The sequence below is a fragment of the Misgurnus anguillicaudatus genome, chromosome 23, assembly GCF_027580225.2.
Source record: "Misgurnus anguillicaudatus chromosome 23, ASM2758022v2, whole genome shotgun sequence".
Taxonomy (NCBI): Eukaryota; Metazoa; Chordata; class Actinopteri; order Cypriniformes; family Cobitidae; genus Misgurnus; species Misgurnus anguillicaudatus.
The window spans coordinates 14,499,991-14,526,555 of record NC_073359.2 but is presented as its reverse complement, the minus strand read 5'-3'; the positions used below and the strand labels follow the sequence as shown (position 1 = coordinate 14,526,555).

Below are 26,565 nucleotides of genomic sequence, written 5' to 3'. Positions count from 1 at the left end.
TTAATTCCGGTTAACATATAGAATTAATATGTCACGTTTAATTACTATTTTTACTGGTTTTAATGTCTTACAACAGAAACAGGACATATATGTATATAATATTGACATTATTTATCTCTTAGTTGCATTAAAGTACAGTATATGACAGTTCAGAGACTAGTAGCAAAAGCGCAAACATTAACCTGGCTTTGAGAGCAAATGTGACGTAATGACGTCACAGATATGCAAATTAGTACGTCAAGAATCGATTCTGAATCGAATCGGGACCCCAAGAATCGATTCTGAATCGATTCATGAGGGTCCAAGCGATTCCCACCCCTACTGTTCATACGGAATGCTGAAACAATGTTCTCATGGCCAACAACTTCTCCCACCGCCAAACTACATCCCTCCACACCAGCGACCGACTCTATTTTGACACCGTGACGCCTTGTCAAAGAATTAAAACTCCCACCGCTGCCTGGGGTAGCCATGCTCCCAACACCTGGCAGCCGACACCTCGTCTAACACAAAGCTCACTTCCCTGTTTCACCGAATAAAGGAGATATAAGGCTTTGTTTATTCGGTTGCTAGGGTGCTCATATTTGGTTGCTAGGGGCATGGCTTGGTTTTGGCCAATGATCTGGCCAGTTATTACACTCTGAGTCACAAGTAAAACGGTCCAACCAATGTGTCTTTATGATGTTCTGATGCGGGATATAACTGTTTAAATTTTATATTGCTAGGGTGCTCAAAAGTGGTTGCTAGGGGCGTGGTTTGGGAGTGGCCAATAATGTGGCCAGTGATTACACTTTAAGTTACAAGTAAAACGGTCCAATCCCCATGTCTCTGCAATGTTCTGATGCCGAGATATAACTGTTAGAATTTTATGTTGCTAGGGTGCTCAAAAGTGGTTGCTAGGGGCGTGGCTTAATATGTATGTAAGGATACTGAGAGACTGATTGGATGCCTGAGTAAAATGAGCCCACCCACTTGTCTCTACGTCACTGTAAAGCAAAGATATCCTGTCTGGAATGTTTTTATTCCCTTATATGGGCGTGCTCCCTGCCCCATTATAAGTCAATGGGAAATTTCGGGTGCCTCTTACACCCCAGGGGTACAACTTACACCCCAATGTGATGTATGTTCTTACAGAGCCTACCACCCTCTTCAAATGTTGTAACCCACATGTTTCTACAAAATTCTTGAGCGAAGCTATGACCCACTAATGATCAAACATAACAATACTAAACTACAAATTACCATTTTAAAATGATTTAACCTTGTTCTGAGTGTCGGCTACTTTCCTGACATCTGGAATCAAGGTTTAATAACACCCATCTTTAAAAATGGAGATAAATTTGATCCTAATAACTACAGAGGCATTTGTGTGAGCAATAACCTCGGAAAGTTATTCTGTAGTTTAATAAACACTAGACTTTTAAATCTTATCACAACACAAAACGTCTTTAGTAGAAGTCAGATTGGTATCTTATAAAACTGTCGCACATAAGATCACATCTACGCACTACATACTCTAATTGATAAACATGTTAACCAAGATAAAAGAAAAATATTTACATGCTTTATTGACTTTAAGGGGGTTTTCACACCTGCCTTGTTTAGTTCGATTAAATCGTACCAGAGTTCGATTGCTCAGTTGGTGCAGTTCGTTTGGGCAGGTGAGAATGCAGCAATCGAACCCTGGTGCGCACCAGAAGCGGACCAAACAAGTTGACCGAGACCAGCTTGCAGAGGTGGTCTCGGTACGCTTTCAAACGAACTCTAGAGCGGTTCGTTTGTGGTGAGAACACGATCTGAGATCGAACCGACCTAACTGCAAAAGTACTGCGCATTTTGGACTAAACCAGCTGCCGTAGTCAACTGCGCAGTGCATTATTGGATGAGGAAGTGTTTGTTGACCGTTTCTATTAGCAATATTAGCACAATGACAGGTCGCAGACATACCTGGAGTTGTGAGGAGGTGCGGGCGGAGCCTCGGAAATTTTTTTGTCTTCGCCGTTTGTAGTGCATTAAACCGTTGTTTTCAAGCCGCATCGGCGATTCATTCTGAAAATGAACAGTTTGTCTAGAGTGCTGTATACAAACTATGTATAACAAACACGGAGACATAATTACAGCGCGCAGCCGTCTGTCCATGCTGTCTGCTGTATTATCCTTCTTTTGTTTACTTCCGGGGGTTCCCCGCACGTTGATTCTGACCAATCGTGAAGCCGTTTAGGAAATACGTTCAAATACATGTGGCCAATGAGTGATGTTGATCTTATCACATGACAGAATTTTGGTTCGTTTCAATTGGTGCGGATCAGAGCAATCAGTGTGGTGTGAAATGGAACCGAACCGAATTACAGATGTGAAAACGCCCTAATAAAGCATTTGATTCAATCTGGCACCAATGATTTTTTTACAAACTCATTGAGAGTGGTATAGGTGGTAAAACCTATGACCTTATCAAATCTATGTACACTGAAAAAAAATACTGAGTGAAAATCAACACAAAAAGAACAAAATATCTTTCTCAGGAGCGTGGAGTGAGACAGGGCTGCTCCTTACGTCCAACATTGTTTAACATTTACATTAATGAACTGGCAACCTGTCTGGAGCCATCAACAGTGCCCGGTCTCTCCCTACACGACTTAGAAATCAAATGTATATTATGCAGATGATCTGGTTTTGTTGTCACCCACTGAACACGGCTTTCAGCAGAACCTGAACCTGCTCGAACAATACTGTTAGACCTGGGCCCTGACAGTCAACCTTAATAAAACTAAAATTATCACTTTCCAGAAAAGGTCAACATTTATTTACATTAGACACTAAAGGCCCGGGTATACTTTTTTTCCGCGTCCGCGCAGCTTTCCGAGTATAGTCCCCGCGGCTACACGCGGATGGCCGCGTTCGACACTATACGCAATACAAGTGATTTCTTATTCAAATTATTAGTCTAACAGGCTGTCAGGGCAGCACTGATTTGGCGACATTTACAGTACATTAAAACATTAGGATAGGTGAAGAAAAGTAACTGATCCACCATTGCAAACACAGTTTAGTACAAACAACAAGACAACAAAGAACAGGAATCAAACAAACATGCTCCAGGGCTTTCTGTTCTTGGAAGAAGTAAAAGTTAAAGAAGAAAAACGATAGTGTGTGTGCAAATGCTGTCTATTTCCTTTGTATACTTGTTTATAGTTGAGTGCCCTGTCTAAATATGTTCACGCGCATGCGCTGTTGTACGCGGACTGTACGCGCACTGTCCGCGCGGTCTCAAATTTTGGGCTGCACGCGGACGGTCCGCGCGGCCGGTCGCGGACCCTCTTGATGACGAAAATGACGTCATGCGGACGGCGCGCATACGCGGACGTCCCTAGTATACTTTCGGCTTAACCACATAACTCACACATTACACTACAATTACCTGGGCTTAAAAAATCACATCTACAGGAAACTTTAACCCTGCAGTGAATGAACTGAGAGATAAAGCACGCAGGGCCTTTTATGCCATAAAGCATCAATGTCCAATAGAGATCCCTGTTAGAATTTTGCTTAAAATCTTAGAATCAGTAATTGAACCGATCGCCCTCTATGGCATTTAAAGGAATAGTCAATTTTCTTAAAAGAAAAATCCAGATAATTTACTCACCACCATGTCATCCAAAATGTTGATATCTTTCTTTGTTCAGTCGAGAAGAAATTATGTTTTTTGAGGAAAACATTGCAGGATTTTTCTCATTTTAATGTACTTTAATAGACACCAACAATTAATACTTAACTCAACACTAACCAGTTTTTCAACGGACTATAAACAATCCCAAACGAGGCATAAGGGTCTTATCTAGCAAAACGATTGTCATTTTTGACAATAAAAATAACAAATATACACTTTTAAAGCACAACTTCTCATCTAGATCCGGTCGTGATGCGCCAGCGTGACCCCACGCAATACGTCATGACGTCAAGAGGTCACAGAGGACGAACGCGAAACTCTGCCCCAGTGTTTACAAGTGTTGAGAAAGAGAACCGTTCCTACGTTGTTGTATGTCAACTGATACTAATTAATGTCTTTGTGTCAGTTTATTGTTTACAATGCTCTGCAAATGTGCGTTTTAAATATGTAACACGTGACCTTCCTATGTCACTACGCATTTACGTTAGGTCGCGCTGGACCGGACCTAGATGAAAAGTTGTGGTTTAAAAGAGCATCATTTTTTTATACATAAAGTTTACAGAATACAGGTGTAAAACAGTTGCTTAATAATAATTAAAAATATGACTAAAAAACTGAATGACAAATGTTTGAGATAAAAACATTAAGTTTGTAGTTCTGTCGGTAACACTAGTGCCATAACTACTGGTTTACCCACAAAGTCAAAAAAGAAAAGTGAGAGATACAAGGCAAAAATAAGGTTTTTATCATAGAAGTTCTTATCTAACCAACCTCGTTCTTTGCTGATTGTCCAAAGTAGTTTCAACGTTGGCTCTGCCAAGATTCTCTCCTCCATACACACTTATTCCTTCCGTGGAGAGCGCTTGAGAGATAGACCGCTGTTGAGAAAGAGAGCTCCTAATGTTGGGTTCCCTGTGATCAGCAACCACCGCGGAGGCCTGACGAAGAGAGTCAAAATGAACTGCCCACCGATCTATGTCCTCAGCCTGTAGAAACATTCCAAGATTGTACTTTTTTTTACTTTATGCATGTACAGTACAGCAGGCAGCATTGCAAATAATGCAATTACTGGTGGTGATTACAAAAAAAAAAAAAAAAAACACAGTGAGAACTGAAGCAGTGATAAATGTGATGCAAGTTATTTGGCCAGTTAAGTTCCCACTGTTTCTTATTGTAGGAGAAAACTTAATTTTGCACTTTTTGTGCTTTTTCGACTTCTGGTATACTCTACATCAGGGTTCCTGATTTGGTTTTCACCACGGGACAGATGTTGCCATTAATACAAAGCCATGGGACAGCATCCCCTCTGTCAAACCAACATACCACCCCAATTAGTATATATAATGTTAAATATATCACACAAATGACAAAAGTCAAGTGTGACTGTGAAAGTGACTGCGGTTACGCCCACTGAGTGGCAAAAGACAGAGTGGCAGAATGAGTGTACAGTGTGAAATCAGCAAAAACACGGTAAAACGCATCTAAATGGGAAACTGTTGTGCGATAGACTGTACTAACAGATTAACAAGAATTCTGAGCTATCGTTTACAGACTGCCAAAAAAGGCCGAAAGGAGAAGTAAATAGATTGTTCATGCCAACATCCATAGAACACCGGTGGGTTGACAAGTTGCTAGGATCACTATCAAGCAGAGGTTTTACTTTCAACTTTAAAGTATTTTTTCAAGTATTTGTATTTTATTCAGGTTTTTCTTTGGAAAACATAAATTTCAAAGCATATTAATTAGGGCTGTCACAATGATTAAATAATCGTCTCATCGCGATTGTTTGACTTCATCGCAATGATTTCAGATCACCGCAATGATTGCACATCTTTCTAAAAAACAATAGGGGGAGCTGCAGAGCCTGTATTAACGAGACTGCTATTTAAGGTCTGTTCTGGTATAGTCAGTTCATTTTGATAGCATTTTTATTTGTAGTTATTTTTTAGATACTTTATTGTGTTTATTTCTTATAAAGAAGGTTTTTTTAAAATTCATTAAAAAAATACTTTTAAATATGTGTTATGTGTATTAATATTTACTGCCCGGTAAACCTTACAAAGGACAAACATTTATGAGAATTAAATGCCACAGCAATTAAAAACAGGCAATTAATCGTCACAACGGCCTACTTTATTAGACAATTAACCATCAGCCAAATTTCATAATCGTGACAGCCCTACATATTATCACAATTTTTACTCGGGTATTACATTTCATAAATACAAGTTTTTGTTTTACATTTAATATTTAAGTACATTAACGTACTTTTACTCAAGTAAAATTAGTTATTAATAAATTTTAATATGCAATATTAAAGAATACACAGTATGATTCTATGCAGAATGTAGTGAAGTAAATTTTTTCCCAATACAAACACCCTAATAAAGCACAGATGCTTGAAAAATGTAACTAATGTAGCTAAGTATTGTCCACCTCTGCTATCAAGTCCAACTAAATTAAATGTAAGTTGATAATTGTCAGTTTTACTTGCATTTTCGCAGCAGTCGCTATGAAAACCAGCAATTTTGCTGAACGTTTGCCACTCAACAGGGCGAGTTCCAGTGTGGTTACGTGGAAAAGTGACGTCAATGCATACCCTCTATAGAAACTAAGATGCGAAACTGATGCTCTTTAAGTAATAACCACTGGGTGGCGCTTCAGTGTGCCGATATTTTGGGGTGAAAATGACAACTGGACAACAGTACAAATACACAGAATGAAAACAAAACGTCAGTTTTTAAAGTGGATTAAAAGAACGCAATTTGACAGTACAAATCTTTTGTCGGCGCCAATAGCCCCATGGTTAGTGCGTTGACATATAGCACCAGTGCGCTCACGGCGGCCCAAGTTCGATTCCCCGTCTTTGCGGCCCTTTGCCGATCCCGCTCCCCTATCTCCACCCAACAATTTCCTGTCTACTCTCTACTAAAATACTATCCAAATAAAGGCATAGAAAGGCCCTAAAAATATAAATAAAACAAATCTTGTCTTTCATTGTTTTATAGTGTAATAGTAAACTCTTAAGAACTGCAAGTCGATAATAATAAAACCATACATGCTAATGATTTATTCGGATGACAGTAAGTTACAATGAGCTTATTAAATTCATTTGTTATATTGATAACACTGATAACCATGGAATTCAACCATAAGCACCCATTTGAGGTAGTTGTAGCCTACTTCATTGAGGATTTTTATTTTATTTAACTTTATATATTTACTATCACTATCTATCTTTAGCTACTGTTACTCCACTAGACATTCCTGTGTCTGTAATTGAATAATTAGGCTAAAAAACTTTGAAAAGAGTGGCTGTGTGTTTTTTTAAATACATTTTTTTGTTTACAGTCTTGCTTTAATGGACATTACAGTTTTTTTTTACAATTGCTATGACAGATTTTTTAATACTTTTAACGATTTTCCAAAACTTCTAATACAGCACTACATTTTACACACAAGCTCAAACAAAACCAAAACAATAGATTTTAAATGTCAAATTTACAAATGCATTTACACAGCATGTCAAAACAGATAACATAATGTGCTAAACCTCACTTATGGCGCTTTTCCATTGCATAGTGCCCCACGGTTTGGTTTGGTTTGGGTTGGGTCAGCTCACCTCACTTTGGCGTGGTTAGCTTTTCCATCGAGTTTAGTATCACTTCGCAGTGGGAGGGATTATAGGCGTGTCGATTTGCGCTGCCTACTGCTGTGACATCATACAAGTGAGAGCGTTGTTGTTCATTCCCATACATTTATTTATTTCTCAGTCTGCCACAAAATTAAAATTGGCCACAACAAATAGATGTTTGCACATTGCGTTTATAACTACCTCTATCCTCACATGACAGTTTCTGTTCAAACACCCGACGGCTCTCCGCTGAGCCTCATTGAAGTTGCATTTAAGTGCACGTGCACGTCGCGAATGTGCCGCCACAAACTGCAAGTCTAGAAAAAACTGTTATGGTGTCCCGAATTCTCAACCTGTGGATGTTTTTCATCGCTAAAAGGGTGTTTGGAAACGTCTCGGTTATGTATGTAACCCACGTTCCCTGAAGGAAGGGAACGGGGACGTCACGTTGTGACCGACGAATTGGGAACTCGTTTAGAGAGACCAATCTGCTTCGTATACTACTAAAACGCCAATGAACTTGGCATTGAGATATTTGCATAACGCTGGCGCCGCCCCGCCAGGTGCGTATATAAGCAGCAGGTGCAAATATAGAAATTAGCTTCATTTCGCTTAGAAAGCCAGAAAGTGTGACCGGCCGATAAACAGCAGGGAGCAGCCCTGTGGCGACGGGACGTGATGTCTCCGTTCCCTTCCTTCAGGGAACATGGGTTACATACGTAACCGAGACATTCCCTTTCAGTCGGTCACTACGACGTCACGTTGTGACCGACGAATTGGGAATCCCTACCAAAACGCCACTGAGGGCTGACCTCTTCCAGTGTCTGCGTAAAGCCCTCCGGTTCCACTTAGGATAAGGAGAATTAGGTTTTAAGGCAGATAGCCGGGCACTAGATGTTCCCCACAGTAGTGCCAGTGACTGGGAAGCGCCCTATCTGAGCGGGATAGGAACGCTGCGGAAGCCACCGCCCCGTTAAGGGCTGATGGTGGGCGAAAGTCAACCGTAGTGTTGAGGTAAAAAGACAGCCGTGGCTGTGTAAGCAAAGCAGTGCTCTGCTGAGGGAAACGTGGGCAAGTAGGATTAACTTCACAGAAAAATACTCACAAAGGAATCCGGTGGGACGCAATGTGGATGCCTGAGCCAAACACATAGGTTCGCGAGGATGCAGCTAGTGAGAGGCTGGCAGCTGATGCTCCGCAACATCAGGGTGCCAAGGCAGCGGAGGAAAGACAAATCAAACCATTACGCATTTTTGTCTTAATGGCCTTCCATACTGACACTTATTTTGGAGCACCAGTTGGAGGCTGCAAGCCTGCATGCGAGTCTGTTCTCCATGCTTCCCCTGATGAGGAAAGAACACGAGAGAAGACAGGCTCGATACGAACACTGTAAAATCTAATGAACGTATTAGGTGTCGCCCAACCAGCAGCTCTGCAGATGTCTGTTAGCGAGGAACCACGAGCGAGTGCCCAAGATGAGGCAACACTTCTAGTAGAGTGAGCTCTCAATTTAAATGGACAAGGAATGTCCTGCAGATTATAAGCAAGGGTGATAGTATCAACTATCCAATGGGACATCCTCTGCTTAGTGACAGCTTTCCCTCTCTGCTGACCACCGTAACAAACAAAGAGCTGATCTGAGATCCTGAGGCTTTGTGTGCGATCCACGTAGAGGCGCAGAGCGCGTACGGGACATAATAAAGCCATGGTTGGGTCTGCCTCCTCGGGGGGCAGCGCTTGCAAGCTCACCACCTGATCTCTAAAGGGAGTGGTGGGAACTTTGTAGCCTGGTCTGGGTCTGAGTGTTACGCTCAAGACAGCAGGACCAAATGAAGGCACGAATCGTCCATGGAGAATGCATGTAGATCCCCTACCCTCTTAATGGAGGCCAATGCGAGCAGGGTCAGAGCTTTCATTGATAAAAACTTCAGACTCACAGACTGCAGAGGCTCGCATGGAGGTCCCTGCAGGGCTTTTCAGCACCATGGACAGGTACCAAGGAGGAATAGAGGGAGGGCGCGAAGAGTTCAGCCTTTGAGCACCTCTTTAAAACGTAATAACCAAATCGTGCTGGCCGACCGATCTGCCGTTTATTAGAGAGTGATGTGCAGATGTGGCGGCGATATCAACTTAAATGGTGGAGGGTGACAGCCTACGCTCCAACCGGTGTTGAAGGTATGAAAACACAACATTAATGGGGCATTCTCGGCAGTCCTCGCGTTGCGAAGAGCACCAGACAACGAACGGGTTATTTAAGCGTTTACGCGTGTCCAGAAGACGGCGCTCGCGCTGCAGTGATGGTGTTAGATACCGTTGCGATAAATCACCTAAACCTACCGCGCGCTCAGCGACCAACGTGAAGATACCACAGGTCGGGGGCCGTGGGTGCCAACGTGCCAGGGAATCCGTCAGGGAGGGGCTGTCGAGAGGGGCATCAGTTCTGGAATCAATTCCTGGTCGTCCAGTAAGGCGCGACCAGAGAAGGCTCTCCTCGTCTTGCCTGACTTTGCACAGAGTCTGTGCGATTATGCTCACTGGAGGGAATGCGTGTTTGCGGATCCCCCACGGCCAGCTGTGTGCCAACGCATCCACGCCGAGGTTGCCCTCGGTTAGTGAATGAAATAGGCAACGATGGGTATCGTCCGGTGACGCAAACAGATCTATCTGCGCACGACCGAACTTCTTCCAAATTAGCTGAACCGTCTGGGGGTGGAGTTGCCGTTCGCTGGGGCGCGCAGCTCGGGAAAGCACGTCTGCCGCTGTATTGAGCGAACCCGGAATGTGAATGGCACGAAGGGACCTCAGATGCTTCTGACTCCAAAGGAGGAGATGACGAGTGAGATGCGACAGGTGACGAGAGTGCAAAAACGAATGCCCAAGAATTTGGGGGTGTGCCGGTTGAATTGAATTTCCTAACCAAGGCGGATCATGCATAAAACCCAACGAGACGGCCTGGGAACTGAAACCAAGCACCCAGGGACCGTACAAGGAGAATTAACGGCACTACAGAAGTACCCGCGGTGGGGCAGCCGAGCGGGGCAGGTGTGAATGCCGGTGCGTGTGCCTTGCGAGCACAAACATCTACAGTGCGCGTGTGTGTGTGACACTGACCTGAGCCCACTGACGGTTGTCTGGTCTCCTGCGCGGAGAGCACAGACTCCGTTGAGGGTGATGATCGTCTGGTCTCCGTAGCGGAGAGCACAAACTCCAGAAAACACCCGCTGGCGATAGAGGAGGAGGAGGGTGAGCTGATGTGTGCCCGCTCACGGCTCTCTCGATCCTCAGGAGACCTGGAGAGGGAAGAGGAATGCACTCTTATGTGTGGTTATGTGGGTACCGGCTGGACAGCCGGTGGAACAACAATATAACCAAGGATTTTTCCACCCGACCCTCTTCCGGGGGAAGGAGCGAATCACTGTCTCCTGAAGAGTGATCCTCTCCAAATCCGGGTCGCCCGTCTCGGGGCCACTTAAAATCCCGATTGTCACGGGAAGCGGCTGAGCGGGCGGGGCGAGCTGCTGACGACCGGTTCCCCTGCGCTGCCGAGATGAGGTCCGAGGAGTGGGAACGAAGGTGGCCGCAGCAGGACGCCCTCAGCGAGAGGCAGACTAAGGAGCCGGCGTTGGTGGACCAGGGCAGCTCTCTTCTGCCGGGGCACGACCTAGGAGATCGCCTCAGTTGCGCCGTGAAGCTGAATGACTCCCCGGACTCGCCGAAGAGGCCGGTCTGTGAGACAGGAGCATTCAGGAAGTTGTTCTTGTCTGCATCCGTCGTGTCAGCCAGACACAACCAAAGGTGGCGTTCTTGGACCACTGTGGTGGCTTCGCACGACTGAGGGTCGCGGTCTCCCTCATGCAGATCTCTAAAGCCTTAGCTTGGACCTGCAATGGCCATGGCAGCGAGGGAGGTGAGGGGTGAAGGCTAAACGGCCATAGACGGCCGCAATTCCATGTTTGAGTCAGCTCTTCATGCCGTCGGGAAAGAAAGGCACAGGAGGTGAGGACCGAGAGGCCCGAGCAGCTCCGATGTACGAATCATGCAGACGGACTGGTTCGGGAGGAAGGGGGTTAACCCCTCCAACCCTACCGGTTCCGCCGCTCGAGCAGGCACGGCCGCCATCTCCGGGGTGAAGTCCCCTCGGAGGGAAAAGGGAGCACCCCTCTGATGCTGCTGAAGTGGCGGGACCAGAAGGAGGTCCAATGGATTCGGCAGAAATCGTAGAACACGACTCTGCGGTCTCCACCGGAGCCTCAACCGGCTGAGGACGAGAAGGCTGGGAGGTGGAGGACGCATCCCCCAACCTTCTCAGCATAGTGATGCGCAGAGCGTCCTGCGAGCGCTTGGCAGCCGCACCATGGCGGCGTTCAGCACTGCAAAGGCGTGGACATCGTTCCCGTAGAAACGACAGTCGTCTCTGCAATCCAAGAGGGTTATGCTCTCACAGAGAGAACAAAAACCCTCCACGAACGCATCCTCGGAGTGCTCAATGCCCAAGCACGAGGACAGCGCTCGTGACCGTCTCTGGAGCCCTTATACTTCTCGCATCCAAGATCGCACGGACGAAAAGCTATCCTGAAAAGGATGCTGATCTCCGAATATACAAGAGAATGGCTGTCTTTAAAAAGACACAGAGCTTTCACGTATCACTCTTTTAGGGAAATCACTCTTTAGGTGCTCAGCTGATGATGCGCACAGGGAGAGGCCACACACACACTAAACTCAAAACAAAAAAGATGCAGAGCAGTGGAATACTGTGAGCGTCCGCTGTGTTAGTACTGCTTGTCAATCAACTTCAGCAACCGTTCCCAGAAGAGCAAGTAGCTTCTCAGTAGCAGATAATGCCGGCTTTTGAAGCGAAAAAGCTTATTTCCATATTTGCACCTGCTGCTTATATACGCACTTGGCGGGGCGGCGCCAGCATTATGAAAATATCTCAATGCCAAGTTCATTGGCGTTTTAGTAGTATACGAAGCAGATTGGTCTCTCTAAGCGAGTTCCCAATTTGTCGGTCACAACGTGACGTCGTAGTGACCGACTGAAAGGGAACTTATAGCAGAGCACAGATAACAACATGTTTGCTCGAGACAGCCCAAGCTAGCAGTAAGCTAAAGCTAATCTTTTAGGATAACGATGACGCTGATGACAATTCTCTCAGACCAATCAGTGATCTACAGTGTTTTCGCGTCACGTTTGGTATCAGCTCGGGTCGCTTGGAACCCCAACCAAGGTGGTACGAAAAAAAGTATTGGGTACTATGTACTGCACCCAATGGAAAAGCTCCCAAAAGTAAGCTGACCTGACTCAAACTAAACCAAACTCTGGGGTACTATGCAATGGAAAAGTGCCATTATAGGCTAAAGTCAAAGTGAACAGCTGTTCATACGATGAATTGAAACACAAATATATCCCCTGTATTTTATTCCATTAAGAATGAATAAAATGAATAAAAATAGCTGATTGAATCTATGCAAATATATAAATCACAGCTAATTCTCATCTAGGACACACATTGGTTCTTTCAATTGCATGACCAAATGGTACAGTATACAATACAATTAAAGAGGACCTCTTTGGGTTGAACTCATGTGGAAAAGAAACAATATGAGCAACACAAAGTAAGATAAATGCCTGCCTGAATCAGAGGAACACCACCGGGACAAGAGAAAGGTTTTCCTTAAGTTTCTCATGGATACAGTGTATGGTGCATGCCCAGACATCACAACTAAACAATGCTAGGGATGGATAAGACATGCAAAAGATTCTCCTCAAGATGCCTTGCCAGAAAAGATATCAGGTGTGATGTGGATGAGAACATATCAGGTGTATAAAATCAATCACCTAGGCATGCAGACAGCTTTTACAAACAATTGTGAAAGAATGGGTCGTTCTCAGGAGCTCAGTGGTTTAAAGCATGCTGCCACTGGACTCAAGAGCAGTGGAGACATATTCTCTGCAGCAACGAATCTCGCTTCTTTGGCTGGCAATCTGTTGGATGAGTCTGGGTTTGGCGGTTGCCAGGAGAATGGTACTGGCCTGACTGCATTGTGCCAAGTGTAACGTTTGGTGGAGGGGGGTTATGATGTGGGTTGTTTTTCAGGGTTTGGGCTTGGCCCCTTATTTCCCTAAGCAGGAGAACAGAGGCAGTCCCGACTGTAAAGCACAGACGGTCCTGGGTCATGGGACACTGATGGGTCAGGGTCATGAGGTCCTGATGGACCATGATCATGGGGCAGCAATGGACCAGGATCATAAGGCAGTAGAGGACTAATCATGAGGCAGTAGAGGACCAGGATCATTAGGTAGTTGTGGACATGGTGGGCCTGGATCATAAGGTAGCAGTGGACCATGATCACGAGGCAGCAGTCTATGTGAGCCGTGCATGGTTATGTTAACAAAGGCAGAAAGTCTATGGAGCTTGGGAGTGATCATATTAGCTGACCTACAGGACGCAGGGAACTCAGGGGTAACCATTTCGGCCTCTACAGAAAATTCAGGAAACTTAGAAACAGGCCTTATGGTCATGACAGAAAATTCTGGAAACTCAGGCTCAGCAGACTTGGTCGAGACAAGAAGCTCAGGTTTTGGGCTTTCCAGACGAAACAGGAAGAGCAGGCGACTCGGGGAATCAGGCGACTCAGGTGAACCAGGCAACTCAGGTGAACCAGGCGATTCAGTTTCATGGGTTTGAGTGTCCTCATATGAACCAGAAGAGCAGAAAACAGACCAAACGCACCACAGGGCCATGGCAAAGACGGGTGTGGCAGCCATCTTGACAATAGGTGTAGGTATGGCGACGGGCCTCTTGAGAACAAATGTGGTTGTGGTGGCGGCCCTCTTTCTACTAAACTTGTAGCTTGCAGTTTATACTTTGCTATATTGTTACTGCTTACTGCTGTAAGTTTAAACCTTTTGTTAATATATGTTCAGACCTAAGATCATTAAAAGTATTTATTGAGAGCTGAATCCAGAATCAGGAGCAGAGTATGCGCAAAATAATTTAAGTTAGGAAAGGTGGCTTCTTAAAAGAGGATGCTAAAAAGAAAAAACAAACCAGAGCCTCAAAAATACCACCAGTTTTTTGATGAATACTAATAAGCAATAAATCTGCCCTGGGGCATCAGATATAATAACTGTTTCACTCTCATGTCACTGTATTTTAAAGCTAAATGTTTTTGTCTGGTTAAGGGGTACTCAGCTTGAAAAAAAACATAAAAAGGGGTACTTCAGCCAAAAAAGTTTGAGAACCACTGCTCTAGACAACTGACTAGAGTGCCCTGTTCTGTGTTCAGCTCTCACTAAATCCTTTGCTGCATCAGAGCCAAATAGCGCCTTTCAAAATGGCATTACTTTATTGGAAAATATTTTTTATGCTTAATATCGACGTCGATAATCGGACAGATCTATAATCAGTCGATCCGTACGGCGCATAACACGGCGCATAACACTGTGTCTCTAAATAACCTCTTTTGTAATTATTAGAACAATTACACATTACACTCTTAAAGGGGGGTGTTCAACGGTATTTCAGGCATTCTGACTTATTAACACAGTTTAAGAGTTGGTTTCCTCATGCTAAACATAGGCAAAGTCTCAAAAAAGCAGTTGGACGTGTTACAAAGTATTTTTCGCCAGGATTCGTACAAGTTTCTAAAAGTTTTTTTAGAAAGTGGGCCCAAGCTGACGTATCAGGGGTAAGCCATACGTATAATTAATTTTTATGGGTTCTTCCCCCAGAAAACCATGCACACATTTCAAATAGCGGGAGAGTGAGAACCAAGGACGATACAAGTCACAAGCATCACTTGACGCGACAGCTTTGTTTTATATCAAAACTCAATGGCACGAAAGAAGAAGTGAAAAACTAGACTTATTTTCTTAGGTCATTTAGCTTATCAAGAAAATGTATTTTGATTAATATATATATATATTTCTACTGAAAAAGACAAAAATACTAAGTAAGAAAGTCATTTTTTTCCAATGTAGGTACTCCAGATTAAAGGCGTTCTAAGCAAATCTGTGTGTTGATTTTTGAAATGTGTTTTCAAACAAACTGAGCGAAATTAACTCCTCCCCCTCCCTTCCGTGCTTTCATGAACGCGCCCAAACCCAACCTCTAAATCCTTCTTGGCGTTTATTGGTTATAACATTTTTTTATGTTTTCTGGTTTTGGTTTGGCCTTTTTTTTATTTTTGCTGTTTGTGGAGGGTGGGCTGTCTACAGAGTTCGCTTTTTTTACAGTTTGATCAGCGGACAGGAAGCAAGCAGATAGTGAGGAGATGTTTGCTGTATGTAACAAAAAATGTTTTATGGTCTAAAACGCGTGAATTCGCTTAGAGAACCTTTAATATCAGATACGAAGAAACAGCTTGTGTTAAGGGAGCTTTAAGCTTGCTTTAATCCACAAAAGCTATGGATTGCAGCTGTAACGTGTCAGATTAATTAAATTCAATTGAAATGAAAAAGTAAAATATTACTTAGATTTATTAGGTAAAGCCAACATAGCAATCTTTATTGTCAATATATTGTCAAAAGACACAGCAATTACTTTTGTATTGCCTGTATCTGCTTCCTGCTACATCTGACATTAAACAGTTTTTAAGAAGCATGATAGTTTACCTGGCAGTCTATTTCTTTCTCACGTTGTCTGCGTAATTTGGCCTCCTCTCTTTGCTGATCCAGTTCCTGTAACCACTGTCTCTGTTGCTCAGCTCTTTGAGTGCTGAACGCATTCTCTAAAGGAGCAGCTTCCTGTACAGGCATTAAAGACACAATGTTCATGTCACTTAATTATTTGATCTTTAATTATAAGATCTTTAGTTAATTCACAAATTCAAGTTATGATGATAGAGCGATCAAAAGTTTAATATAGGGTTGCACTTTATCTTACAGTATATGCACTCACAGTGTGTTTGCAGTGTACTTACCTAACAAAATACTGTTAACAATATGTGAACCTGGACCACATAACCAGTCATAAGTTGCACGTGTATATTTGTAGCAATAGCCAACTATATATTGAATGGGTCAAAATTATAGCTTTTAAGTAAATGATTTTTAAGTACATTTAAGACTATGTTCCATTTAGTTTCCAAACTTTCAAAAAGTTGTATCTCAAACATATTTTTCCCCTATCCTAACAAACCATACATCAATGGAAAGTTTTATTCAGTTTTCAGATGATGTATTAATCTCAATTTCCAAACAATGACCCCTTTTTGTGGTCCAGGGTCACATGTGTACTTTATATGGGTTAGGTTTAGGTCTGGTTCCCAATTAAACATGTATTTTTCATAAAGCAAGTCATGAAACATCACCCCTGGTATGAAGGCTGAGCGAATAGCAGCTGGCAACTGTCTGTGTGTCCGGATTTGAGCTTTGGGGTTTGAATTTTCTGTTCTAGCAGAAGTCTGTGCTGTCCCCAAATCATGCACCTGTGACATGGAATACAGGAACATCTCAATCATTTACTGTTCTGTATACACACACACACACACACACACACACACACACACACATACACACGCACGCATGCACACACACAAATACATATCACTACACAGGAAGAGAGGTGGAAACATAATTTTTCTACCAGTTTCAAATGGTCACATAAAGCAGGAATATAAAAAGCAATAATACAAGATACAATTTAAAAATATTTTTAGTCTTGCTTACCATGTTTGCCTGTGCTTTCAACGTTTCTTCATGTAATTTATCATATGACTTCATTCTACCATTTTGCTTCCTCTTTAAAGCCATCTGCTCATCTGTGAAGTAACAATAACAAATCAGTACAGCACCACAGTCTTTTATTCCTGGTAATGTCATTATCATCTGGCTTTGTCAGTAAGAGCTCGTAAACCACGCTAATTATAAATTTAACATCTTGATATGGTCCACACAACAGTACCAAGCTCTCTCCTCCATTCAGTTTTTCTCTGCTCCACAGCATCTCTTTCTCCAAACGTGCTGAATAGCCCGGACTGTTGATCATGTGAGAGAGATCTGATTTAAAACAACAAAGAGAGACACTGTTTAAGCAATGACTAATCAAATATACAGAGTCCTTAACAATTCTTATAAGTTATTTGTGTTTAATGCACATGAGAATACATACAGAATATATGATATATATTGTGCTAATCAGACAGTAAAAATATAGACGTAGTATCAGTGACATCACCCATAGGTTTGTGAAGAGCTTTTTTGAAGCCAATAGTTGGCGGAGCCTGCCGGAGCCATTATGTCATCGTAACTAACGTTACTTACGTGCAGGGGCGGACTGGGACAATAATTCAGGCCTGGAATTTGACTCCATCCCAGGCCAACTTCGCTGCTGCCGTCACCATGCAATCCACCAGAATTGCTAATCTTATAGGTTAATATTATTAGTTGATATAACAGGTAGACTACCTGATGAATTATAAGCTCAGCCCCTGTGTTCATCTGATTGGGAACAAATTTATACAGATTTAAAATATAGAAAAGGGGACTGACCAACAAGTCTTAATAATGAGTTGTCAAGATGCAGTCTATACGTGAACCCTCAAACTAGGAATACTAAGAATACACATGTATACTATACCACAGACAAATACAGTTGACTTACACTTTTTAAAAGGGATAAGACACAGTTCAAATGTTGAAATATTTATATTTTAAATGAAATGAAATAAACAATTGAATAATATATACTTAACCTATAATAATAGATTTAAAAGACCTTTTTAAGAGCTGCAAATAAAAGGTGAAATGACCGTAAAAAAAGCATGATTTGCACTTTTGATACAGTTTTTCACAAAAACAAAGTTTTATAAAATGATAAACTTTACACACCACCCTTTGTGTTTCGCTGTGGTTGCATAAAAACCGCTGGACTTATTGAAATGACTTTGGAGCTGCAGTATATAGGGGTTTTCCCGGTAAGGACTGTATACAAAGCAACGCAGCACCTGACTTAAAAATATGCAATCAGCAATAGATGCATGTTTTTACTGGTAACTTGACTGACCTGCTCCCTTCTTGTTGAATATTTATGTGATTTTGCAACATCTCGCTGCATCTGTGACCAGGGCTTTTCTTTCTATTCGCTCGCTTTCGGTCTCTGATTGTCCTTTGCGTTTGTGGTGCATATCTCTCTGCAGAGAGATTGGAAGGTTGCCCCTTGGTTGTAATGAACAGTTTTAGATATTTCTAGTATTTTATTTGAGTTCTATTCGCTCGCTTTCGGTCTCTGATTGTCCTTTGCGTTTGTGCTGCATATCTCTCTGCAGAGAGATTGGAAGGCTGCCCCTTGGTTGTAATTAACAGTTTTAGATATTTCTAGTATTTTATTTGAGAATAAATGTTAACACTGAAAATAGTTAGTTGGTAACAAAATCATTAGTTGTAACTGTATTTGTATAATTTGGGCACAGTGAACTGACACAAACAAATTCTATTAAAATTAACTTGCATTAATAAATAGGGATGCACCAATACCGATACCAGTATTGGAATCAGGGCCGTAACCAAGCTCATGTACTTGTACTCATACTCGTAAAAATACCCCGATACCAAAGACCGATACCTCACGTGACGTAACTGACAGAACGTTCCAGTGCACAAAGAGACACCAGCCGCAGCAGAAACAATGTCAGCCTTAGCAGTGTGGAAATATTTCAAAATTAATGTCCTTGGTTTTGCCCTTTGGAGGTTATTGGACACTGTAAAATTTGGGCTTTGAAAATTTGTTATGATAAGCATATAAAAATGATTTGCAGACTTTCAATGCTTTTGGCAGTATTTCAGTATTTAGGTGACTGTAGGGACCCTTTTAGGTTTTTCGAGCAGCTCTGACGGTCCCGTCCCGTGAAGAAAATCCCGACCAGTGGGCCGGGTCTTACAAACCATTTTTATTGTTTTCGGACCTTTGCAAGACGGATCCCTTCCTGTCTTATTCTCAGCTGGGTCCCCACGTGGTCAATAAAAGAGCAATTTCCATTTTCTTCACTGGGCTATGTTTTTGTTTTCTTTCAGGCACTGCATGACTCTCGTCCAACGGTCAGCAGTTATGCCTCTCTCTTCCTGATGTCCTCTCAGGTAAGTCGAGTTTGGGTGGAATGCTTGCCTTCCCCTCCTCACTCTGACACGACTCCCATGGCAGATTGTGCCTCTCGCACAGGGTCTGGTGGCATAGATTTGCTGCACAAACTGTCACGTTTGTATTATGTACGATTTGTTTTGGCTATGCGATATCTTTGCCAGATACCCTCCACGAGCTCACATGGTTTTCATTCTCTATAGGAGAGAATGTGTCGAGCTATGCGTGGAGGGAGCCACCCTCTGGCACACATTTAGCCTGTCCCTTCAGCCATGATGTTTTAAGGCTTCTGTAGCTCGTACTTTATAGTGCCGAAGTGGGGGGTATATTTTACCTTGGCGTGGTCATTAACCTGGGGCATGTACATTCTCCTCGATTTAAACCCCTTCTTGGTTTGGTTTGAGGGAGATGTGTAGTTCCTACCTTTCGGTCTGTCCCTATGCATTCTTTATCCCTTGAAGACTGGCTTATTTTAGCACACTCGCGGGTTTTGGGTGCATCCATAGAGACTTAAACTGTTTGGGTTTTTAAGTCTATGGGGAAAGAGCAAGCTCTCCCTTTTTTCACAGAATAAAATTTGCATTAGGCATGTCTCTCTGACAAACATGCTCAGTCAATGTTGGTGGGTCTGAAACCTCTCAGATGTAGCATAAGCAATCCCACTCAGGCCCCTTGGGCATATGGCATCCTCAACGGTGGTCGCTCTTCGGGTTGATGCATAAGAAATTGTTTCAAAATTGGGGAGTCCCCAGGTAGGCATCACACACAGGCACGTCATGTTAATTTACACGACATGGCCAACTCACTCTCAGCCCTTGGCAAGTCCTTTTTGGGGCTGGGATGTGGAGTGCTATGAGCATGCATCAGTGACGGGCAGGGGAGGAGCCCTCGCCTGCATTTCCATATCAATGTCTAAAGCTGTGGACTGTCTTGCTAAAGTATAATGCTTTTCCATTTGTAGGACTAATGTGTTGGTCCGCTCGGACAGCACCGCAGCGGTGGCATTTATAACTTCAGGGTTTCATACAATGACGCTTCATGTCACATCTGGCCCCATATCCCTCCTGTTGTGGAGTCAGTAGAGACTTGGGTCTCTGCGGGCCACTTATATGCTGGCCGACCTCAATCGTGCAGCCGATGCACTCTCCCGACATGGTCAGGGGCATTTGGGAGTCGTTTGGTGAGGCCCAGGTAGACCAGGTGTTTGCTTTATTGGATGACACCTATTGCCTGTTGTGGTTTGCCCTGACTGAGGGTTCCCTCGATATGGGCACCTTAGCTCATATGTGGCCACATCATTTGAGGAAGTTTGCCTTCCCCAGTGAGCCTTATGGCTCAGCCTTGAGCCGAAGTCATTGAGGAAGAGCGTCAGATTCTTCTGGTTGCTCTCCTTTGGTTCAACCAGACCTGGTACTCGGAGCTCTTGCTACTAGCAACTGCCCATCCTTGGCCCATTCCCCTGAGACAGGACCTCCCATCTCCCATGTTATCTTGAGACCTTGGCCCAGCTACATGCCCAAAGCTACATGCTACCACTCACTACAGGGATCAGGTGGTGAACTTGCAAGCGCTCCCCTCTGGGGGGAAGACCCAATCCTGTCATTGTTGTGTTTGGTGTGTGCTGTGCCTTTACCAGGAACACATGCGGAACTTTAGAATTTCCGATCAGCTCTTTTGTCTGTTATTGGAGGACAGCAGATGAGGAATGTTGTCTCCAAACAGAGGTTGGCGCACTGAATCATGGACACCAACATTTTGGTGTACCGATCTCAGGAGCTGCCATGTCCATTGGAGTGAAGGCTCACTTCACTAGAGGTGTTGCCTCCTCTTGGGCACGGGTGCAGGTGCCACTCTAACAGACATCTGTAGAGCTGCAGGTTGGGCGACGCCTGATAGGTTTGCACGATTTTACAACCTTCGTGTGGAACCAGTGTCAGCACGAGCCTTCCAAGGTAATACCATTTAGCCTGGTGGCTGGCTAGGCGTCTCGCTCGGATTAACTACAAAGTGTTTCTATCATTGAAACTGACACTATGTACCAATGATATTCTAGAGAATTGTGTACCTTCAGCTTTGTTTGCAATAGTTCAAAAATAGATTTTAATGTTGTAAAATAAGCATGACCTAACCTGACCATGATTTAACATACTTAAAGAAATTATTCATATGGACTGTTTTTAGTGGCAACAACATAAACAAATGGCTTTTGTGACCCAAACTTTTACCGACGTCCGCAAATAATCAATAACCCTCTAAAGTAGATTTTTTTTATTACAAACAAAATAAGTAAAAAAAGTAAATTACTTGAAATCATAGCTAAAGCATATCAACTGCTACACCACTACCTGGACTGATAAACAAACACAAACCAGAAGTGAACATTGGGTGTGTAACCGTGGCAACATTCACGTACTGTATTCCTTATGCTAAACTCCAATGAGACATAGATACTTATTATTGAACCGAATCGCTCCAAACATAATATGTCAGATTACAAGTTGCCTATAAATGGCTGCACTGTGGTGGCATCTTCCATGGTTAAGAACTTAGGTGTGGTGCCCGACAGCAATTTATCCTTCGATAGTCATATCTCCAACATCTGCCGCACAGCATTCTTCCATCCTAGAAATATCTCAAAAATACGCCATATGCTGTCTACATTGAATGCAGAGAAGCTTATCCAAGCTTTTATGACCTCTAGAATAGAATATTGTAACCCGTTACTCGGGGGATGTCACGCAAATAAGGTAAACAAGCTTCAGCTAGTTCAAAACGCAGCTGCAAGAGTGCTTACTCGATCTAAAAAGTATGACCACAAAAGTCCAATTTTGGCATCTTTACACTGGCTACCATTTAAATATCGCATACAATTTAAAATATTACTAATTACCTACAATGCCTTAAATGGCCTAGCACCCTCGTATCTTGAAGAATTACTATTAGAATACAATCCATCACGTACACTGCGACAACAAAATTCCAATTAATTATCCCTAGAATATCAAAAGTGTCTAAAGGTGGTAGCTCCTTTTCATATCAACCCCTAAGCTCTGGAATGATTTACCAAATAATGTTTGAGTATCAGACACAGTCGATCACTCCAAGTCTAAACTTAAGACATTCTTTTCTAACAAAGCATTCACATAAAATGTCAAGTAAATGTACCTATCCCGCAATAGTTAGTTTTTCAGAACAAAGCATTCACATAACTCATCTGGGTAATATACTTATGCCGCAATAGTTAGCCTGTCTGGAACCGAGCGGATTTTAAACCACGATACTGCATGACACTTGCATTACATGCGAACGGCCCCTACGCTAATAGGATTCTGTTTCTTTCTCCCTGTCTCGTCCTCGACCCGGACAACAATGAGACAATTAGAGCCAGTTCCTGCTGGCTGTCCTTCAACGTGATGCCCAGCCGATGCCTGACCAACGACCACCGGCTGAACCAGTTTCATCCGCTTACCCGTTTCATATCCCTATCGTGTTTATATATAAATATAATGTATCTCTCTCAAGGGTTTTTCCTCCTAGGAGTTTTCCCACAGGGTTTTTGTCCTGGGGTTTTTTCATCCCCTGGAGAGTCAGCCAACATTGGCTTAACTTAGCACTTTACTGTATACGTTACATTATTACTACGCTCGCTTGTAGAGTTTATTCTTAGCCGCTGTATTCGCTTCTTATATTATCTATCGATTATTCTGTGTTTTCCCCTACATCTATTCATGTAAAGCTGCTTTGAAACAATAAACAATGAAAAGCGCCTTATAAATAAAATTGAATTGAATTGAAACCTGGGGATGTCTTATCAATATCACATGCAAAACACTTTTTTAAAATCACTTGCCCACGGTTGACTGAAAGACAAATAACTTACTCTGTGTATTTCTTTTCTTCTTCCACTCCTTGTCTATTATTGTTGCCACATAGAAATAACCCTTCAGCTGTTGTGACAGTAGGGGAGTTTTCTTCTGAGCTGGCCACAGGTTTGGCTAACAAAAAATATTGTTCTTGTAACTGTAATTAATAAGGTGGTTAAATTGTTTATTCATGAAACTTTAACCCTTACTTTATAAGCTCACCTGTGTGGGTTTGTAGGTTATTTGTGCTGTTGATGGTGCTCAGTATCTGTTGAAATTGTTTTTGTGTTAAACAAACCAAATTTGGGTTTTTGGCCATGCTGGAATCATTCCCATTTCTCTCAGACTGGATTCTGTCAGTCCCTCTGAAGTGGCTTTCTGACCTGCCCCTGTTTATGGTTTTTCTGTTTCCATCTGCTATATGCTGTGCCATGTAACTGCTAGATGTTGTTTCTCTGCATTTTTGGTCCTGTTTATGCCTCTCTGGTTGAGAAAGACCATGCTCTGAGTTGATGATTCTTTGTGATTTTTTCTTTGGGAGTATCTGTGCAATGAAAGCAAAGAATGTTAGCAATTCACATCACACACAATAGTGTCTAACCCTTAACTGGTGCTGTCCTGTGAGCGGGACATCTGAGTTTACTTCAACATTTTGCATGTACATTTTTATCTATTACGACAAACTATATATCAATGGAAAGGTCTAAAGGGGGTCGCAGACCAAACGAGAAGCGCCACGCCATGAATCTAAAAACAGAACACATTATTTTCTATAAATGCCTGACGGCGGCTGTCCGCTGTGACTCTGGACGCTGCTTAAATCCCTGTCGCGCCACAGAACGCCACTCACATAGTTAAACATTAAATAACATAATATTTGTCCCAAATCATTAACAATTAAGGGTGTTTTCACACCTAGTTCGTTTGAGCCCTCCAAACGCTCTCAGAGCAGTTCAGGGTGTATGTGTGAACAAACCAGGTGATCTCAGACCCCCCTAAAGGGACCCAAAAGTGAACCGAACTCAGACCACATCAGGAGGTGGTCTGAGTACGGTTCGCTTTTGTGGTTCGATTTCTTTTTGATATGTGAAATCAATGAGGTCCCGGTACGCTTTGCGTGTTGTTTGGACATTGTATTAAAATCAACTGCTGCACAGAAAGCTGGGATCTGAGTTCTTATAAAGTTGCGATGTGAACAAGAAAGGGTCTGAGATCACTTCAGTTCTGAAGAGGACCAAAAAAAGTACTGGGTCCTCTTTTGAGTCCACTTTATTGTGAACACCAAAAGGACTGAGGTCACATTCGGCTAGTTCTTTTTCTGGTTCACTTTAAGTGAACTGGGTTTGGTTCTTTTGAATGAACTATATGTGAAAACACCCTAATATTGGCTGCTAATGTATATTTAGCATTTTGAAGCAGACACTATCTGACTAAGCTTGCGTTGTTTAATGTGCACATTGGGTGTACAGGGAACAGCACTAACCTTTTCCACTGGTGGCACTTGTGCTACCAACTTTTTCAGTTACTGGCGCAAAATATGATTTGGTCGCACATATTTTTTTCAAGTTATATTAAGGCGCTCTGGATAATAATGAACAATAATGAAAATGTATTGCATACAGATATGCTTTTTATTTTACTTGCCATCTTTTAAACCACATGCCTTCTTAAACGTTGCAGTGTTTCCCACAGATCTGAAATTTACTTGTAGTGGTATCCGGTCATTACCCACTGACAAATAATGGTTGACTATACATGTGACGAAGAACTAATAATGTGTGACACAACACAATACAATACTGATTTATTGAAAATGAATATTAATTTCTCATCATATTTCATTAATCTAACCACCCCAAACTTTCTTTGCCCTTAACAAAGCTGACACTGTTTGTCAAAGCACCACGAAAACACTTACTGTTTTTGCACTGATATATGAAGCAATTAGACCCCTTTTATCAAACTCAATGTAATGCAATACTATGTATAGTATATTAATAGACAGTGCAGGTCTAAAGATTATAAATGTGACTGATGTTATGATGGTTATAATTTCTATTAGACTTTTACTGCTTATGTTCTATCTTTCTATTTCTCTCTTGCCGACTAAAAAAGCTTAATCCACTCATTATTTCAGATTTAAAAGTCTACTTGCTGTCCCGATGACAGACTTGAATGACTACATTGCTTCGCGTTTTTATATCCCGGGTCAGCTTAAGCTTTGCTCGTTCAGTGCAATGGGCTTGACATTAGCACTGCTTTTTTGCTACAATCTCTGTGCAAACTTTTTAAATATGGATATGGTTTTAGAAAATATATGGTTTATTAATAATAAGATTATTAAAAAAATGTGAGAAAGAAAATGCAGCGCGTGGTCGTAACAAGAACCATCGCCATAGAAACGGGAGGCACGCTGAAACTGCACTCGAGCTTTAGTGCGGTAGCGATCATGGACGTTTTCCAATCGACTCAGGTTATATACACAATATTAATCAGACTTGGGACCCAAAGTAATTAAACTAGGTCCTAACCGGACCCGACTGACCATTTAAAATATAAACCCGGAACCATACGGGTCCCGCGTCCTCAGTGAAGAAAGACCTCTGCTCAAGTTCAGAAACATGGAAGACACTGAGCTTGCTTCGCGTTGCACCAAATTCATTGAGAAACAGAGAGCACGCGAACGCACACTCATAGGGAGAGACACGACGTGCTTTCACGCAAAATGAAGCCAACGTGTTGAAGGCTCAGAGCACGTTATAAAAAGCATTCTTAAAATCCACATTTCTGTTTTAATAAATGCTCATAGTAAATCATAGCATATTGTCTAAAACATTAGGTAGCACATTTGCGACCCATAAAAAATTACGGTCGCAACGGCAGTTGAAAAGGTCGCCCATTTTGGTCGCCACATTGTAGTTCCCTGGTGTACGATACCTCCGATTTATCCTATACGCGACGCTAAGCTGTGCTTCTCGTCCGGTGTGCGACCCCCTTAAGCCTCTAGAATACTTATTTCAACAGTCTTTTATAAAATAAATTATGTACAGAGATTAATTGATTTATATATGAAAAGAGTGTCTCAAAACATTTATATCACGCAAATTGTCACTGTCTCGCCAGCGGGATGCCTAGGTTCCTTCAGTGTTTTTGATGTGAATTCTTATCTAATCATGACAAACCATATATTGTTTGAAAGCTCTAAGAGTTTAGGTAGGCCTTCATATTTCAAGGTCATCTGATGATAGAAATAATGTAGTGACAGTTTTTGTTACATGACTTCCCCCCATAGGAATGCAAATTAATTATTAAGTGTCTCTTT

At 42.5% G+C, this 26,565-nt stretch overlaps 1 protein-coding gene across 3 annotated transcripts in view; it reads right to left on the bottom strand.

Annotated features, from left to right (window-relative positions):
- ccdc66 (coiled-coil domain containing 66) overlaps positions 1-26,565 on the bottom strand; it is a 132,824-nt gene that overhangs the window by 60,987 nt on the left and 45,272 nt on the right. For 2 of the 3 annotated variants that reach the window (XM_055217558.2, XM_055217559.2), the window contains exons 4-10: positions 23,466-23,787; positions 23,261-23,375; positions 17,209-17,303; positions 16,974-17,065; positions 16,616-16,732; positions 15,918-16,049; positions 4,439-4,653 (exon numbers count right to left, since the gene is read on the bottom strand). In XM_055217558.2, coding sequence (XP_055073533.2) covers positions 4,439-4,653; positions 15,918-16,049; positions 16,616-16,732; positions 16,974-17,065; positions 17,209-17,303; positions 23,261-23,375; positions 23,466-23,787 — 1,088 coding nt within the window. The remainder of the gene's footprint in view (positions 1-4,438; positions 4,654-15,917; positions 16,050-16,615; positions 16,733-16,973; positions 17,066-17,208; positions 17,304-23,260; positions 23,376-23,465; positions 23,788-26,565) is intronic. The other variant, XM_055217561.2, reaches the window with a different exon arrangement.